At 36.4% G+C, this 17,596-nt stretch overlaps 1 protein-coding gene across 5 annotated transcripts in view; it reads right to left on the bottom strand.

The window, feature by feature from the left end:
• Positions 1 to 10,141, bottom strand: part of MEGF10 (multiple EGF like domains 10) — a 133,141-nt gene extending 123,000 nt beyond the window's left edge. For 2 of the 5 annotated variants that reach the window (XM_074281978.1, XM_074281981.1), the window contains exon 1: positions 9,956 to 10,141. Coding sequence is in view for 2 of the 5 variants with exons in the window: in XM_074281980.1 (XP_074138081.1) it covers positions 9,710 to 9,747 (38 nt within the window). In the remaining 3 variants the exon portion in view is untranslated. Of the gene's footprint in view, positions 1 to 646; positions 727 to 9,709; positions 9,872 to 9,955 lie in introns of those variants that run through there. The other 3 variants (XM_074281979.1, XM_074281980.1, XM_074281977.1) reach the window with 3 other exon arrangements.
• Between the last annotated feature and the right edge of the window lie 7,455 nt (positions 10,142 to 17,596).

Here is a 17,596-nt window from a genome sequence, read left to right as displayed (position 1 = left end):
CCTGCATGCTTCCTACTTTGTATATAAAGAATCATTTTTAAGGACATGTTATATTGTATACCTGTGTTCTCTTTTCTTCATATTGTAATGTTTATCATCATACTTTGGTTTTTCTTTGCAATTTTCCTAATTTTTCATTCTGTTCTTATACTTCTATTTATTGGTCTGTTTCTCAGCGGGGCTTTACTGAAACTGTCTTGCTAGTTTTAGTTTCTCATTCTTTTAATGATATTTTCCATCATGCTTTCTCTAGATTCTCCCTCTTCGTGGATGGTACACACCCCAGAGTCTCTGCATCCTGGTCCCAGCCCATTTGTTTGGAAGAAGTAGTAATCATTGATTCTAGTCCCTGCCCAAGGTAATCTTCAGGATGCAAGACTGGTACCAGAGGGCTTTCTATTCCCCTTTCTCTGAGGCTCAATGCAAAAATTTATACATTCCATTTTCCTTCTTTTTCTCTCCTTACCTTAATATGGATAATAATAAACTGTATATTCTACTTCCACTGGAGTAGGACAGACAAGGATATAAACCACTGCATTGCAATGGTTTCTTGCCCTAAGTAACATTCAATTCAGTTCAGTTCAGTCAATTGAGTTTTCAAGTCTAAAAAGCTATTTTTGCCAGGATACTTTTTTTAGCTTACCTGATTTCTACCTTCAGCCCTTTTCCTTCCCTTCAAATGAATGGGCAGAATCAGCATCTATCAAAACATCAAAGGAGGCCCTGTAGGAACAGAATCACTATAACTACACTAGAGTCACAGGGATCTCTACATTTGGCACATACCCCTGGCACAAGCAAACAACTTAATATCTGAACAATGTCATCAGTGACTGTAGTTGTGGTTGGGGTTTGGAATGGTATATTGAATATAGTTAAGAATCACAATTCTCCAGTGTTAATTCATAAGATTTTTACCTTCCTAGGACTAGTCTATATTGTCATGTGGATTTAGTAATAATTTATCCTATATATGGCACAGAATTCCTTGAAGAATGAAAGAGGATTACAGAAAGCACAATTTTACCTTTTTGTTGATCACATTATCAGAGATTATCTTTCCCTTTAAGGAGTTCCAAGAGATTTACTATAAGCACCATTTCTAAACCACTAGTGAGTTATTTGGCAATTTTACCTCAACTTAAAGAAAGAGAAGTAAGTGCAGAGAGTAAAAGTGATTTGGCAAAGGAATACAAGGGAGTGTGAACAGTACTCTGCAAAAGAATTCTTGTTTCAGCATTTTGGGATTGACAAGCCCAAGAAACTTGTGGTTTTATCTATTAATAAAATATACCCAGGCTAAGGCATAGAGAGTCTATATCATTACTTAGAATACTTTTACTCTTATGTTAATAAACTTTAGGCCAGAAGATTTTAAAAGACTGGATGATAGAATATGATCAATATGTGTTAGAAAATCTGTTGGTATTTTATATTCTGGTTGTGAGAGGACTTATGGTACCTATCTCAGCACTATTATATTTTGGCCTAGTAGAGAACAGAAACAGGATTCAAACAAAGTCATAAGCAACAAATTTGTACAGATAGGGCCCCAGAAATCATAGAATTCTAAAGTTGGAAGGGAAGTCAGGGAATGAGCTGTCAAACACTCTGCCCAGGCAACAATACTCTCCAATGTGCAGGAACAAGATTAAAATACAATAGAATATAGACAATGTTAAGATGTTTTCTAAGTCAATATGCTGCTTGCAAGGATCTTTATGTATAAGTTTTAGTGGTTGACATTTCTGTTTGATTTTGACAGTACTAATCTAACTCAACTCTTCTACATGACACATCTGTTTGAAGACTTCTAATGATAAGAGTAGACATATTAAACTTGGCCTGTAGTTGTCTCAGCCAGATCAAAATGTAACTTGTACATTTTATTTGGGAAATGTTTTACAAAACAAAGACAAATACAATAAAACAAATAATATAACATTTAAAAACTAATTCAATTTGATGTCCATGGGGATCCTTATGTATAAATAAGTGGCCCCCATTTCTATTTTAGTTTAATACCACTGTAATTAGAGAACTCATTACTTTTCAGATTCAGCTCACCTCATTTTGGGATGGCTGTAATTGTTAGAAAACTCCTTCCTCATACTGAATCTTAAAGCTCCCTTTGGTAACTTCTACCCATTTTGTTCTCAATTCTACCCTCTTTGACCTAAAAAGAATAAATCTAATCCCCGAATATTTAAGATATATAGATATATGTGAATGTATGTGTATATGAATATATGTATAAACACACACACATATATGCATTGTCTCTATTATTCTTACCTATGCGAAACAGAACCAACTCCTTTAACTGATCATCATAGCCAGTTTTAAGTCCTTTCACCATCCTACACAACCTTCTTTCCAGTTAATCTGGAATTCTTTCACTTCTAGAATTAAACTCAAAAGTTTAAAATAGGAACTGACCAATAGAAAACATGTATTGATTATACTAGTTTTTTCAGTAACCATTTCACATTGGAATATTTAATAAAGTGCAATGGTTACCTGTTAATTCCAGGATCAAATAAAAAGGACTGTGTTTATCATTTAAAGCCCTTTACAACCAGACACCTTTCCAAGTTCCTTACATTTACTCTACAATTCAGTGACATTGAAGTGTTGCTGTTCCTTACATAGGAAATCTGCCTATTCCATACTTGAATCACTTGTCTTCCTTATTGAGTGGCTTCATTCACCTATTGGAAGCCACTGGCTTCCCAAGCTTCCCAAAATTAAGCTCAAATGGGACAGATTCATAAGGAAAAGAAGTTAGAATAATGGCATGGTATGGAATTGGAAAAAAAAAAAGTGATCTGAGATTCAGACACATATCTTCAACTGATCTTCAACTAGATCCGCCAATAGCATCTTAAACTCAAATGTCCCAAAGTGAATTTATTATTTGCCACTTTTGGGAGGATTATTATTTCCTTCCCTTCTCAGATGACAAGTAGAGGGTTAGGCTGCTTCTCCTTTCCCCTTAAAAGGAGATAAAGCTCCTTTATTCCCAGACCTAATTGGTTCAGGTTTTCCTACGGTAGTTTCTTAGTCACTTGAAGGTATAAAAAGTCCCAGTCATAAGCAGTTAAAGTTGCTCAGCATTGGTAGATTTCTGAGTACCACATAAGTCATGATGTCTTTCACTATATCATTCCCTGATGCCCAGGGATGTGAATATAAGGGCCCCTCCAGAGAAATTCTGAACAGGAAATATCTATATGTAATGTGATTTCTACAGCTCTACTAAAGGGCAGCAAGTGGGGAATGAATTTTCTTTCTTCTTCATCAGCCATGGTATCTTATATTAGAACTACTAATCCAGTAGCAGACATTGTATCCAAAAGTGAGCAGAGACACTCACTATCTAATGATATAAATTATTATTTAATATTATATTAATACTAATTGTTAAATTATGACCCAGGCTTTTCTTCTTTGTTTCCTCCTTTAAAGTGCAGCCCCTGTAAAAAGTCAATCTGTGCAAGGAACATGTTCTTCAATCTTGAGCAGACCTCACTCAATAGGAGACTTTATTTCTGTTTAGTAACAGAATCCAGGCTGGAGTTCTTTACCTGAGAAGAGCCCTGTCCTTGTAACCCCCCCCCCAATTAGAATTTAGGGTGACTCAGACCATGAAAAGAAAACAAACCAGAGTAATCTTGATGGAGATAGATTCCCCTATCCAGATTGCTGGAGGTGGCTGAGTCTTATGATAAAACCATATTCTCAGCAGAAGGAGCTGAAGCCCACCTCCTCATTAAACAGGGTTGATTTTCCCTTGTTCCTTTTACAAAAGTATTTAAGGCTTTCAGTGTCTCCACTGGTTGACACTGACTATTAATTTGCTGATTGCCAGTTAGTCTAACTAATATATTGATTATTCATTACGGAGAAACTCTGTCTCCTGGATTTGTTTGTTTTTTCCCATTCACTAGACAGACACAGTCCCAGAAAAGCAGCATTCAAGGCAGGAAGCAACTTTAAGAAGCATAGACCTTTGGCAGAACAAAAGAGACCCAACCATGGATTCAAGAAAGAATTGGCTGAATTGTAAAATTAAACAAAATCAAGAAATCCAACTGAAGTATCTTCCCAGGACAAATTTAAGAAGAGTCATGAATTTCTTTAACCATATTCATTCCTTATTTGTTTGTCTAAATATTAGCATACTGTAAGTTTGTGCCTATTCTTTCCATGAATGCTGTGTTTATTTGAGCAAAAGTAGACTCCAAAATAGACACTATGCCTTTGTTTTGGATTAGCTGTTTCTACTGGCTGACTTAAAATTAAGTGTATTGTGGAAGCCACAGACTCTTAATTTTAATTCCAAAGACCCACCTACCTATCCTTTTCCACCTTATCCCCAAGTCAATTCTCTAGGACTATAAGTTGCAGAGAAGGTGCTGATATATACTAGTAAAAGGAATTCTCTATATAGTAGCAATGAAATCTGAGGACATTTGGAAGGATCACATATTCTTTCATGGAGAAATGACATGAATCAGAGGGAAAACCAAGATGGTAGAGTGGCAGGAAGCAACACAGCAAACTTTCCCCTTCCCTTTCCTCCCAAAACTCCTCCAAACAAATACAGAAAATACACCAGGCAAAATCTTGATGGAAAAATTCAAGAAAAAGTCAGTGAGTCATTTTTCCAAACCAGGTCAGCATAGAGAAATAGGCATAATGATCTGTGAACCCTGAGGACAATGTCTAGCCCTAGTCATGGATACTCCAACACCCAGGAGAGGCTGTGTACAAGGGAAATAGGCGGTCCTAGATTCATACTGGAACACTGTGATGGAATAGAGCCATCTGGAAGTTTTGTTTGCCTGTACCAGTTTCAAGTCACAGATTCAGGGCAAACTGAGAAAGTGACCTTTTCTTCTAAGGGTATTATTCTAATTTAAGGTTAGGTAAGGAGTGATAGCAGGCTGGAAGCAAGAGCAAATTCAGAAGGAAGTAGAAATGGTGTGGCTCAGAGCCCAGAAGCAAATGATGGTCTCAGTTCCAGCTTCTAGTCGAGTCTGAGATCTACAGAGAATAACCAGGACAAGAATCCCAGATCAAAGGGGAGCTTGCAGTTCTGTCACCCTGTATAAGCATAGTTTACTGGCTTGCAGACAATGGCTAAATCCAGCAGCTGTTTACTACTGCTCAGACTCAAATCCAGATCAGAAACTTGGAAAGGGGAGGAAGAATCATACTGTGCCCTGGGCTCACTGAAAGTTTCCAGGTCCTCAACCTAAGCTGACTCTGAGATTCTGGGATCAATACCCCAAGCCAGCAACAAACAATTGGTCCAGGCTTTCATTCTAGAAGTTCACAGATTTAAGTCCTCACATTAAGTCCAAAGTCAGAAAGTACACTGAAAGAATGAGCATGCAAACAAAAGAGAGAGAGAGAGAGAGAGAAAGAGAGAGAGAGAGAGAGAGAGAGAGAGAGAGAGAGAGAGAGAGAGAGAGAGAGAGAGAGAGAGAGAGAGAATCCCACGATAAAACTCTGTTGAGGAGAAAAGGACACTAAAGATATAAAACTTGAAGAAGAGAACATTTATAAAATATCCTCAGATGAAACCTCAAAGGAAAACATAGTTTGGAGAGACAAAATAAACTACAATTCCTGAAGAGGAACCAAAAGTTAAATGTTTTGATAAATACAATGAAAATGATAGGAGAAAAAATTGGAAAAGAAATGAGAAACTATGGAAAGAAGAATTGGAAAGAGAATTAGTAGTTTGACAAAAGAGGTACAAAATCTTGCTTAAACAACACACCTTCCAAAAATTAGAATATAACAATAGAATCAAATCATTCCATGATAAGAAATACTAAAACAAAATCAAAAGACTGAAAAAATAAAATAAAGTCTAATGTATCTCATAGGAAAAACAACTGATATGGAAAAAACAGTAGGGGGAAATTTTAAAAACATTGTATTATCTAAAAACTATGACCAAAAAAGAGCCTAGATATTATTTTTCAAAAAATCTTTTTAAAAAAAGCTTATATCTCTAAGATCCAGAGGGTAAAATGGAAATAAAAACCCACTAATCACTTCTTAAAAGAAACTCCCAAATGAAAACTCCATGAAACCAAAATTGTTTGACTCCTAGAAGCCAAAATCCAGACCATGTAGGCCAAGAAGAAATGTCACAAATAGAGAAAGAATTCAAGTACCAAGGAACCATAGTTAAGATCACATAAGGAACAGAGATCATGGAATATAATGTTCCAGATAGCAAAAGATATAGATAATAACAACAGCCAATAGAATTTATCCAGCAAAACTGGATCCTACAGGTGGAAAAATGGATTTTTAATGAAAGAGCACTTCTAAGAACTCCTGATGAAAGGAGCAGAGCGAGGTAAGAACTTTGATGCTCAAAAACATAGTAATTAAGAGAAACATATATTTTAAAAGTAAACATGAGCAAACAATAATAGAAGATTAAACTAGGATAAACTGTTTACCTTAGTACATTTGTTTCCTCTGAATCCTATATCATCAATAAGTGGTCCCAGAAGGATAAATGTGATAGAATACTTTGCTGTAAGAAATAAGCAAGGGGATAATTTCACAGAAACCTTGGAAGATTTGTTTGAATTGATTCAGAATGAAATGAAAAGAACCAGTAAAATGATTTCTATAACGACAACAATTTGGGAAAGACAAACAATTTTGATAGAATTAAGGACTCTGATCAGTGCAAATACCAACCACAATTCTAGAGGACTAATGAGGAAACCTATCTCCTGATACAGAGGTGAAAGACTCAGAATGGAGAATGACTTTTTTCTTAGAAAATAGATTTTTTTTAAACATTGACAATGAGATTTTTTAATGTTTTCATTGTTATCAGTTGGAAGGTTAGGCCAAGAGGCAGGGAAGGCATCTATTTGCTGATTGAAAAAAAATGTTTTAAAGATGGATATGCAAATAGATAGAGAAAATACTTTTCATTTTTAAAGATAAGAAAGAAAGCTATTGAGTCATTCTTGTGAACTATTCTTCCATAGATGAAGATAAATTAGGTGACCTAAATGTTAATCTATCTTTAATAGTGATGAATGATAATTTCAACAGAATTATTTTTCCCCAAATGAATTTATACCAGATTAAATTTATGATACATTGATAATTTAAGCAGCTTACATGGGAAAGACGTTTTATCTCCTTTCCCCCCATTCCCTCTTTCTTTTTTGACATGTATCTCATACCAATGCTTCTATTTCCTTAGGACTACCAAGCTCAGATGGACTTCTGGCTGAAGCTGAATGGAATGTCAGCCAACCCCACACAATGGACCCTTTTGTCCAGCTATCACATGAGCAGTGTTGTGTTTCAACTATTGTCACTTCAAACCAAGACAGAGAAGCATATATTCACACAAATCAGCTATTCTAAAAGATTTCCTATAGGTCATTTAAAACAATTTTCAAAACCTTTCTTTTCCTTTCAAGTCAGTCCATTTAAGCAGAGCACTTGAACCCAAACATTTGTCTCCACTTGTCTACTTGTTCCAGAGGAGGGAAAGGAAAAAAGAAAGAAAGTATAGAAAGGAAGACAAAAGTAAATGTTCTATATTTTAAAACTCACCGACTCCATCAAAGAAATTTTAAGAACTAATTTACAAGTTAAAGCCAATTACTATCAACAAAAGTAGTTATAGATTATAAGTAATAGAGAATTTTAAAAATCACAGATAGCCTATATAACTAACTTTCACAAGTTTTCTCCATTCAAACCTTATACATAAACTACTACATCAAAATGAAGTGTGAAGAATGCTGAACTAGGAATCACCACACCTAAGCTCTAGTTCCAGCTTTAGGCAAACACCTCTCAGGCCTTCCATTTTCTCATCTGCAAAATGAAAAGGTTAGATTTCTAAGGTCCTATCCAGATTCTAATTGAATTTAATTTTTTTCTTTCTGTTCCAATTGTCAATTTTTAGTCCATAATTAAATCATCCAGATGTTAGCACAGGAAATATGAGAAAGGAAGCAAAGGTATAAAATCTGCATAATTGATAGCATAACTTGACAGCATTAGGAATCTAATAACCAAATAAAAGTAAATTTAAAATCAATTCATGAAACAATATTCAGTGCATTGCTATGACTGCAAATCACCTAAATTCAGGGCCTGACATTCCTAAAAGTGCTTTTTAAACAATGGTTCAGTAGAATGTATAAAAATTAAAAGTTATTCTCTAATACGTTCTTTTATAAAATTAAAAAAATAAAAGGATGGGGTCTGAGGATAACACTGACTTATAGACTCAAGAGAGAACTAACTATGGAGAGAATTAGACCTTGGGCATCCAGTTGAGTAATCAAGCAATGGATATACTGTTCCCAGGGATATAATAAAGTGAAGAGGAGAACTAGAAAACTACAAAAGAAGAGGATATTAAAATCCTGGAACTTTGGAGGCATGAGCCAACCTGGTTTCACATGTTGACCAAATGTATGCTTCACTATCACTGTATTCTACATTTATGTTTAATGTTTACAAAGATACTCTGCATATCTGTGGGAGGGCATAGCACAAGAATTTTAGTTACTGTTCTATGTTATCTTAATAAACACCTTTGCTTTAAGCAAATAGTATCTACAGACAATAAAATGATTAAAGGAAATCTTTCCTGTCTGAGTCCTTAGGCTATAGTTACAGGAGTACAGACTCACAGGGTAACTTAGAAACCTGAGCACAAGGTGTAAAACATATGCATTTAATGTAATAGTACAATGCTGTAAGAAAATTCAAATATAAAGAATTCAGAGAAATGCAAGAGACCTGTATGAACAAAGCAGAAAAGGCAGAAACAAAAATAATAAAATAAAATACTATAAAGCAACAAAACTTAGTTTAAATACAAAGGATAGTAGGATATTATCATGCTTTCTGTCATACAGATTCTAAACTTCTCATTTTACAGAAGAAGTTAAATGATATGATTGAGGGCATATTTATATAATTTACGTGCATTTTACAAGTTAAAAAAGGTACATTTGTTTTTTCCCCAGAAAATGAAACAAAATTAATACTTACATTTGGCTACAGGAAAATATATTTGGCTACAATACTTTGTTCAAAACAATTCATTAAGATTGAGATTTTAAAGGGCCGTACTCCACATCAGCATGGGTCAGAGGAATTTTAAAGTGGATTTTTAAAGTGTTGATCTATTTAATTTGACTCTTGTCAAGTGACACCTAAAGTTCCAAAATATTGAACGAGAAAGACAGACCTACTCTGTGTAGAGACAGACAGACATAGGCAAAGACAGAGAGCTAGTGCCAGCAAGTGGACACAGGGTTTTATTCAAGAGTTATCAATAAGAAATTATCAAAAATATTAGAACAATTAAGGACAGATTTTTAAAATACCCTACTATGGCAACATTCACAAAGAATCAAGTAAATTTCAAGAAGAAGGAATTGAGACCCACAGGAACAAGCATCCTAGAATGGCTATATTTACTTTTTAAAATCTATTCCTGATAACCTTTCTACTTATTTCTAAAAATGTGTTACTGCATCCCAGTACTAGCACATCCTTAATATATTGAGCTAAGAAAGAAAGAAAGGGTGAGCAAATAAGAAGAAATGGAAACTGAGCTCAAAAGATGTTAAGTAAGGAAAACACTTTCTATTAAAGTCACCCAGCACTTGCTTCCTCTTACCCCTTTCCAAGTATCGATAAATTATCCACGATAAACATAACCGCACGATTAAGGGAGTGGAATAGGGTTCTGCATTTCCAAAAGAAAGACTTTCGTGATTTTTGGCTAAGCCCCAATTAATAATAAAAACTTTCGAAGAAACAATTTAAACAATTCTCCTCATCACCATCCCCTCCCCCATCCTCGTTTCCCACACAACATGGGGGCAGTTTACTAACGATACCATGTTTTTCTTTCCGGACATACCTCCAACTGCATCCACTTTGGCAAAGATCCAGGGGCAAAGAATGCTAGGTCAAATCAGGATGAGTTTTCCCAACTCCATAAACTTCACACCACTAATTCCTTCTTGATTGTCTTCACTTCTAGTCTCCAAGGCAAATTCTGATCGAAAAAGTAGATTTATTCTATAACCAGCATCTTTGTTGACTAAAAAACATTTTGGGAATGCTCCATTTAAATAAAAAAGAAGGGAAATGGGGAGGTGCCTGCGGTTGGGGAGAGGAGAGAGGGAGAAGAAGACAAAGTTCAAGTGTTTTCTTTCTTCCTCTTCTTTTCTTGCCTCCGATAATTTCACTTCTTCCTTTGTATACTCAGAGATGCTAAAATGTGGAAGAAGCAGGATACTTTGCCTGGTATGTAGCAGTTTTGTCTGCAGCTGCTCCTGCAGTTGGGACAGTCCCTGAGGTTGTTGCTAAACAACCACAGCTCCTCCAACTCGCCCCCCCCCCCCTCAGGATTCCTACAAATAACAATCGTGAATCCCCTTCTCTCCCTGGCCCCAGGCACAGATGACGAGCCTCTGGCCTTCCGAACTCCCACTTAATACCGCAATCGGAAACAGTGAATAGACAAATAGTGGTTAAGCATGATGGGGTAGCAAAATTTGTGAATAATAATCTTGGCAGGGAGAGTACAGTATGTGTTTGTCTGGGAACAAAGTAACAGGAACAAGTACTCGAGCTCTGACTGGTCCGCACAGGTGCTAGACAGAGCGACGGGGAGGGTGGAGTGAGCTTAAGACTCGGACTTCACGCTACATCAACAAGCTCAGGCTTGGGACACGGGACTCGGACCAACTCGGGATGTAGCCACTGAAACAGCCGCACGGCCACGCCAGCTGCCAGCTGCTTGGGCTCTTGCAAAGGCAGAGGCACAGCTGAGCAAAAAGGGAAGGAAGAGAGTATTTAACCCCTGAACAAGTACTTGAGTTTGAAAGGTAGAGGGGAAGTTGGCGGGGGGCGGGAGGGGAGAAGGAAACCTAGGAAAACTTAAGTAACAAATAAGGAAACTTAAAAAGGGGAAAGAGATGCTTTTGAGCTGAGCTGATGAGGAAGGAGCGGCTGCTAGGTGGCGCAGTAGATAGAGGGAAATATGAGTTCAAATTTGACTTGAGAAGCTAGCTGTGTGACCTTGAGCAAGTCACTTAACCCTGTTTGCCTCAATTTCCCTATCTGTAAAATGGCCTGGAGAAAGAAATGGCAAACCACTCCAGGCAACTTTGCTAAAAAACTTCAAATGAGGTCATGAAGAGTTGGACACAACCGAAATGATTCAATAACTACAAGAAAAGAAAAAGATTTCCAGGGTAATGGCATTTTTTGCTCTCCCCTATGTTTGTCTATAGCTGAGACATATTTCATGCAAGAGAAAGCTTGGGATAGGATAGGAAAAATCTTCTTAAACTGTGAATTACGACCCCATATGGGATCGCAGAGCGAAATGTGGGGGTCGGAAATAATGATTCATCATCAGTAAATTTTGATTTGTGTACCTATTTTATTTTAATTAATTAATTTATTTTTTCCCTGAGGCTGGGGTTAAGTGACTTGCCCAGGGTCACACAGCTAGGAAGTGTTAGGTGTCTGAGACCAGATTTGAACTGGGGTCCTAGCTGCCCCTGTGTACCTATTTTATATATGTATATATCTAGGGTCCCTTAAAATTTTCTCAGGGAGTGGGAAAAGTTTTAGAATCCTGAGGTAGGATACGAAATGATTGACAAGCCTCCAGGTGGAGACTAATCTGCCTTTCAATCATTGCAGAACCCCAAATTATATTAACACAAAACATCCCTAAAGTCCACTTAGTTTTAATGACAAGATGCCCTGACATCTTTATCAAGTGAGAATAGTTCTTTAAGTTACTGGATAAACCAAAGATTTAAACTAGGTTGGAACAAGTTTTTAATTAATATGGAAAGAGAAATATGTTTCAAGGCATGATAGAACCTATCAGAGGACAATTAAGAAATTTATTTGAATTGGATGAATTAAGCACACCTCTAGGATTATGAGTCAAATTGCCAAGCATTTTACAGAGCCAGACCCTTGTGCCCATAAATAGAGGAGTAGTAGGAGGAGGAAAAGAAAGATTGAGTTTGGATCTTTTCCTTTTATTCTCTTTTCTGCTATCCCCACATATGAGTTTTCTAGATCCTATTTGGAAAGACTGGTTCAAGTCATGGACTGCATATCTGCTTCCAAAGACCAAAGTGTAGAGAGACTTATCCAGATATTGATTAGAGGATTAATGAAATTTTTAGATATTGCAATTTTCGATTATCTACTGAGAGGTGAGGGGATTATGACCTGCATTCACCACAAATCCTTGATGTACATTTTATTATTCATCTTAAAATGTTTATATTTTAACTGTTAGAGAGTGGGAGAGAAGTAAAATTGTCACTAAAGACCTTGCCAGAATGAATAATTGAATCCCTCCTTATATCAATATACATAACAAAGTAAGAAAAGCAAGACTTTGCTAGAATAAAAAAACAAGAAAATATAAACAAATTGTATATCTGAAAATGTAAGAACAAAACAGGGGAAAAATCACTTGCATATAACAACAAAGCTGGACTAATTTGTTCAAATTACAGATTATACAGAAAACTGAATTTTTTGAATGGTAGTTATGGGGCACCTTTCTTATACAATAATTTCTGGTCTTTCCAGGAACAAATATAATAGACATACTATCTACTAAAGTCTCAGTTACATGGCTGAACTTATTACTCCCTCAGTCAGAGAAGCTCTCCTGCAGTTTTGACTGTTCTAGGAGACAAGGATTTGAGCTGTTGACACATCTTCCTGATCACCTAAAGTAAGTAATGCCATTCTATGATGAGTGGGTACCCATTTAGATCTAAGGCATATCCCAATGATATGTGAATCAGTATACCCTAATTTGGAATACACGCTAGGGGCCAGAAGCATTTCTGTGCAGAGAAAAGAGAAAGCTATTCTTTTCCAGCTATTAAATTAGACAGTTTGTTAAGAATTAGATTGTGATCCATTAGTATTTTTGCTATTGTTGAGTCATTTCAGTCATGATTGCCTTTTGTAGTTTTCTTGGCAGAACTACTGGAGTGGAGGCAGCTAGAGGGTGCAGTGGGTAGACCACCAAGCCTGGTATCAGGAGGACCTGAGTTCAAATTTGACCTCAGACACTAGCACTTATTAGCTATGTGACCCTGGGCAAAAATTTAACCCCAACTACCTCAGAAACAAACAAACAAACAACAAACAAAAAACCTCTCCCCTCCATAAAAAAACAACAACAGAAAAAATACTGGAGTGGTTTGCCATTTCCTTTTCCAGGTCATTTTGCAGATGAGGAGCTGAGGCAAACTAAACCCATGGTCCCATAGCTAATAAATGTCTAAGGCTGGACTTGAATTCAGGTATTCCTGACGGCAGGGCCAGTGCTCTATCCATTGTATCACCTAACTGTCCTATCCAAATAATAGCAAAAAGAAATCAAACTGTGTGTGTGATATGTGTGTGTGAATGAATATATATACCAGACAAAAGAGTGAAAGAGTTCTCTCATGGAGAGAACTAAAACACATTGCAAAAGAATTACAATTAGTCTAAGACCAAAATCTGTAAGCAAACAACATAAATACAAACATCAGCACATTTACAACAACAAAGAAGACTTTCCTGGATTCCCAGATAACCACACTGTAAAAACTGAAACAAACAAATATTTATTAAATGTATATGTATATGTAAATATATATACATATATAAATGTATATGCCATGAAATTATAAAGAGCATCATCTAGAAAGATATTACAGGGACAATATGTCTAACCACATGTAACACATGAACATTTTGAAAATATAGCAGAATTCACAGTATACAGCAATTGATTAAAAGCACTGAGAATGGTTAACTATTAAAGCAAGACTGCTAGGTATAATATCAATAAACTCATATATAAAATTCAACTTCACTATAAGAGTAGCAAGACAATGAACAGATCTTTCTACAGAATGAACCTAAAACCAAACATAGTTAAATTGTCATAACAGTAAAATATAAAACAAACACACTTAAATATACAATAATTCATATTATCGTAGTAAATATGCAAGACACGTTTCACATGGGCAATCGTTACTGTTATTGCCAAAAAGATATGTGTTAGGTATAGTTATAGCTTCAAGTTTATCTAAAATATCATAACAGCCTCATGACTGATCTAATTGGTATATTTGTCTTCTTACTAACTGATCTCTCTGCTACTATATAGACTTAATAGTTGGCATGAGCTGATTATCAGGATTATTATAGATTTATGGATCTATAACAGGAATAATAAGCACTCTGTGAATTGAATCCATACCCTATATATTTAACTCTATAACAGTTTTAGGCAGGAAAGGGGTTGCTTTTGGGTTCAATACTCCAGTCCTGCAATAAATAGTACAATTTCCTTCACTGGATGCATCATTTTCTGTGCCCATTTCTGTCCGAAAATCTTTGTATAGGGGGTAGACAGTCTCTTTTTCTCAGCTCTTTTTAGTTGGGTGTCTATCACTTCATTGGACCTGCTTATTAGAAAGTCTGACTAAATCTATTATGGGCAATAGGTGGTAAATAGTCCTGAGTGCCTCGCCTCCTATTTTCTGGGGCTGTTTGTAAACTGGAAGGTTGCCCAGTTTCTCAATTACTTTATGTAGGTTAGCTTTTGAACAGCCAGTGAACTTTTAAGTCCTTGGATGGATAAAAGCAGTCTTTTAGGAATCTGGTAGTATCCACTATGCAAATCCAAAACTGACAATTACTGACTGCTTTGCAGACAATCCAGGATAGGGTACCAGTCCACTTTAGTCCTTTTGTTCAAATTCAGTAATGGACATCCATTAGTATCTTTGTATTTTTCTTAGACATCATCATTATGGGTGATGATAACAGGGGCTGGTTTCTGTGATGATGCCATTAAGAGAGAGTTTTTTAAGATCCTCCATCATAGTTACAAGAAGCTTCCTAGATCTTTCTCTGAATGGCTGGGAATCAGTAAGCTAGATTCTTCGAGTTGCATCTCAAACATCTCATCTATGCAATGAGAACATAACAAAGGAGAACATCTCCTGATGAGCTCCAGCCTCAATCTTTTCTTTAACTCTTGATGTACTGAGTAGTCCCCAAAGTCAAATATCTCAGGGTCCAGCACAGAAAGTACATGGTTAAGGCTCCCATGATATTCACTGAAACCTCTAACCTCTATCATCTCTTGTAAGCCTCTGCACAGTTTGCATGGATGATCAAAGTGTGCAAGTTTAGAGTCTCAACTTGTTACTTGAAGTATCCCACTAGAATTTTGAAAAGACTTAGAATTAGTTCTATGCAGTGCTATGTGTATTGGAGGGTCTAGAGCAGTGGTCCTCAAACTTTTTAAATAGGGGCCAGTTCACTGTCCTCAGACTGTTGGAGGGCCCGACTACAGTAAAAACAAAAGCTCACACTCTGTCTCCGCCCCTCAGCCCATTTGCCATAACGACTGAGCCACATAAATGTCCTCAGCCCACCACATCTGGCCCCTGGGTTGTAGTTTGAGAACCCCTGGTCTAGAGTATCCACTGGAGAGCCAGAGTGTCTGCTTTTTTGTTGCCAGCAACTTCCTTAGGAAATTTCAAGCTCATCTCATTGTATCTCAGAGAGGGAAGATCTTTATCACTCAGATTGCCAAGTCAGGTTTTAAATCCAAATACTTGTTACAAAAAAGATTGGAAATGATGGTAACATGGGATTCAGGAACAGGATTGTAATCCACATTTTTTATTTTTACCATTACCTCAACGTGAGATCTTACATGAATCTAGGTGGAATAGACCCAAAAGAAATTAATGATAAAATTAATATTACTGCCTTTGGGATCCTGGAGGTCTTCTTTCTCTCTGGCCCTGTTCTAATTTCCCAAAGCTGGATTAGAAGATTTTTAACTTCTTCATGACAAAGGCAGCATTCCCTTTGCCAGTACATCCCACATAAGCATGTTCAACTAATCCAGTTATAACAAAAGATGAATCTATTACCCTGATGATTATCTGATAAAAGTATTCTTATACTAGGCATTTGTGTCCTTCCCCCATTCCCTTAGTTTTCTATCTCCCCAAGAATAGCTTGTACAATACTCCTCTCACCTGATTGTCTTAGGTTCTATGTCTGCAGCTCAGCACTAATGGGGTCATTATCTTGAATGTTTGGACCCTGCTGATTTTTTGAGCTCCATGAATTGTTTTGACCCTTGAAGCTACTAGCTTTCATCATGGCCATTGTTTGCAAACATTTATGTCTTTATAGATTTTTTTCTAAAATCTAAAATGTTTTCATTATTTTTGGACGTTTAAAAAAATACTTCTTGAGCACTTACAATTAAAAAAAAGAACTCAAAATGCTACTGCCATAGTAAATTACTGTAGTCTCATCAGGTGTTATTGTTTGTCCTTTGTTTTTCAAGAAAACCAGTGACATCAGAGGGCACTGTCTTGAATTGGATTTAAATGAGGCAAAATTGCACAAAGTCATCAATCTCACTCTCTCTTGGAGAGTTGTAGAAGTTCAGTGGCAAGACAAAAGTGCAATGCAAGACCTTGACATCTTTGATGTCTATCCAAGCTCTAAGCACTTTAAGTAGGCTTCAGCTGCCTTCATGGCCATTGGAACAAATTGTTCTTATTCATTCATTGTACTGAGAATTGGGGTACAGGAGAGTACAACAGTTTTAGCAAGTACAAGAAATAACAAAATACTGAGAAAATCTGACTTTTTATACTAAATGAAAATGTGGAACAAGGATCCCCCCCCCCAATTATGCAGTAAACGCAGTATGTTGTTGTCCAGTCATTTTCAACTCTTCATGACCCCATTTGAGGTTTTCTTGGCAAAGGTACTGGAGTGGTTTGCCATTTCCTTCTCCAGCTCATTTTACAGACAAGGAAACTGGTTTTTTAAAAAAAAGGGCTAAGTGATTTGCCCAGAATTACACAGCTAGTCCGAAGCCAAATTTGAAGATGGAGTCTTCCTGACTCAAGGCCCACACTTTATCCATTGAACCATCTAGTTGCCCAAACAGTACAAGACTGTCATATGATTTCAAATGTACTTCATACTAACCCATAAAAACACTTTTCTTCTTTTCAAGTCAAAAAAAGGCAGTGTTTATTACAATTATACAGTCTGCAAAGATCTGATGATATCAAATATACAAGAATATAATCTCTGTACTATAATTTTTCTAATATTCTTAGGATTTTCAGTGTCTTATCTTTTTCAGTCTCTGTACTTGTTGCTTGACCTGGAGAAAGAACTCAATAGACTTATCTCCTTTGCACTGGACAGCATTAGAAACAAAATTAGCACAAGGTAGGTATTTTCATCTGCTCCCCTCAAACATTACAGCTAAAGTATATACATTCATGTCAGGCAATATCATTCTTTGCTTCTATTAAGGTATCTCTTTACTCTTTGATCCAGCAGTGCTACTCCTGGGCTTATATCCCAAGGACATACTAAAGAAGGGAAAGGGACCTGTATGTGCCAAAATGTTTGTGGCAGCTCTTTTTGTTGTAGCTAGAAACTGGAAAAT

This window comes from Sminthopsis crassicaudata, chromosome 1 (assembly GCF_048593235.1).
Source record: "Sminthopsis crassicaudata isolate SCR6 chromosome 1, ASM4859323v1, whole genome shotgun sequence".
Lineage (NCBI taxonomy): Eukaryota > Metazoa > Chordata > Mammalia > Dasyuromorphia > Dasyuridae > Sminthopsis > Sminthopsis crassicaudata.
Note: the sequence above shows the minus strand (reverse complement) of the source record. Positions and strands in the feature narration are given on the sequence as shown.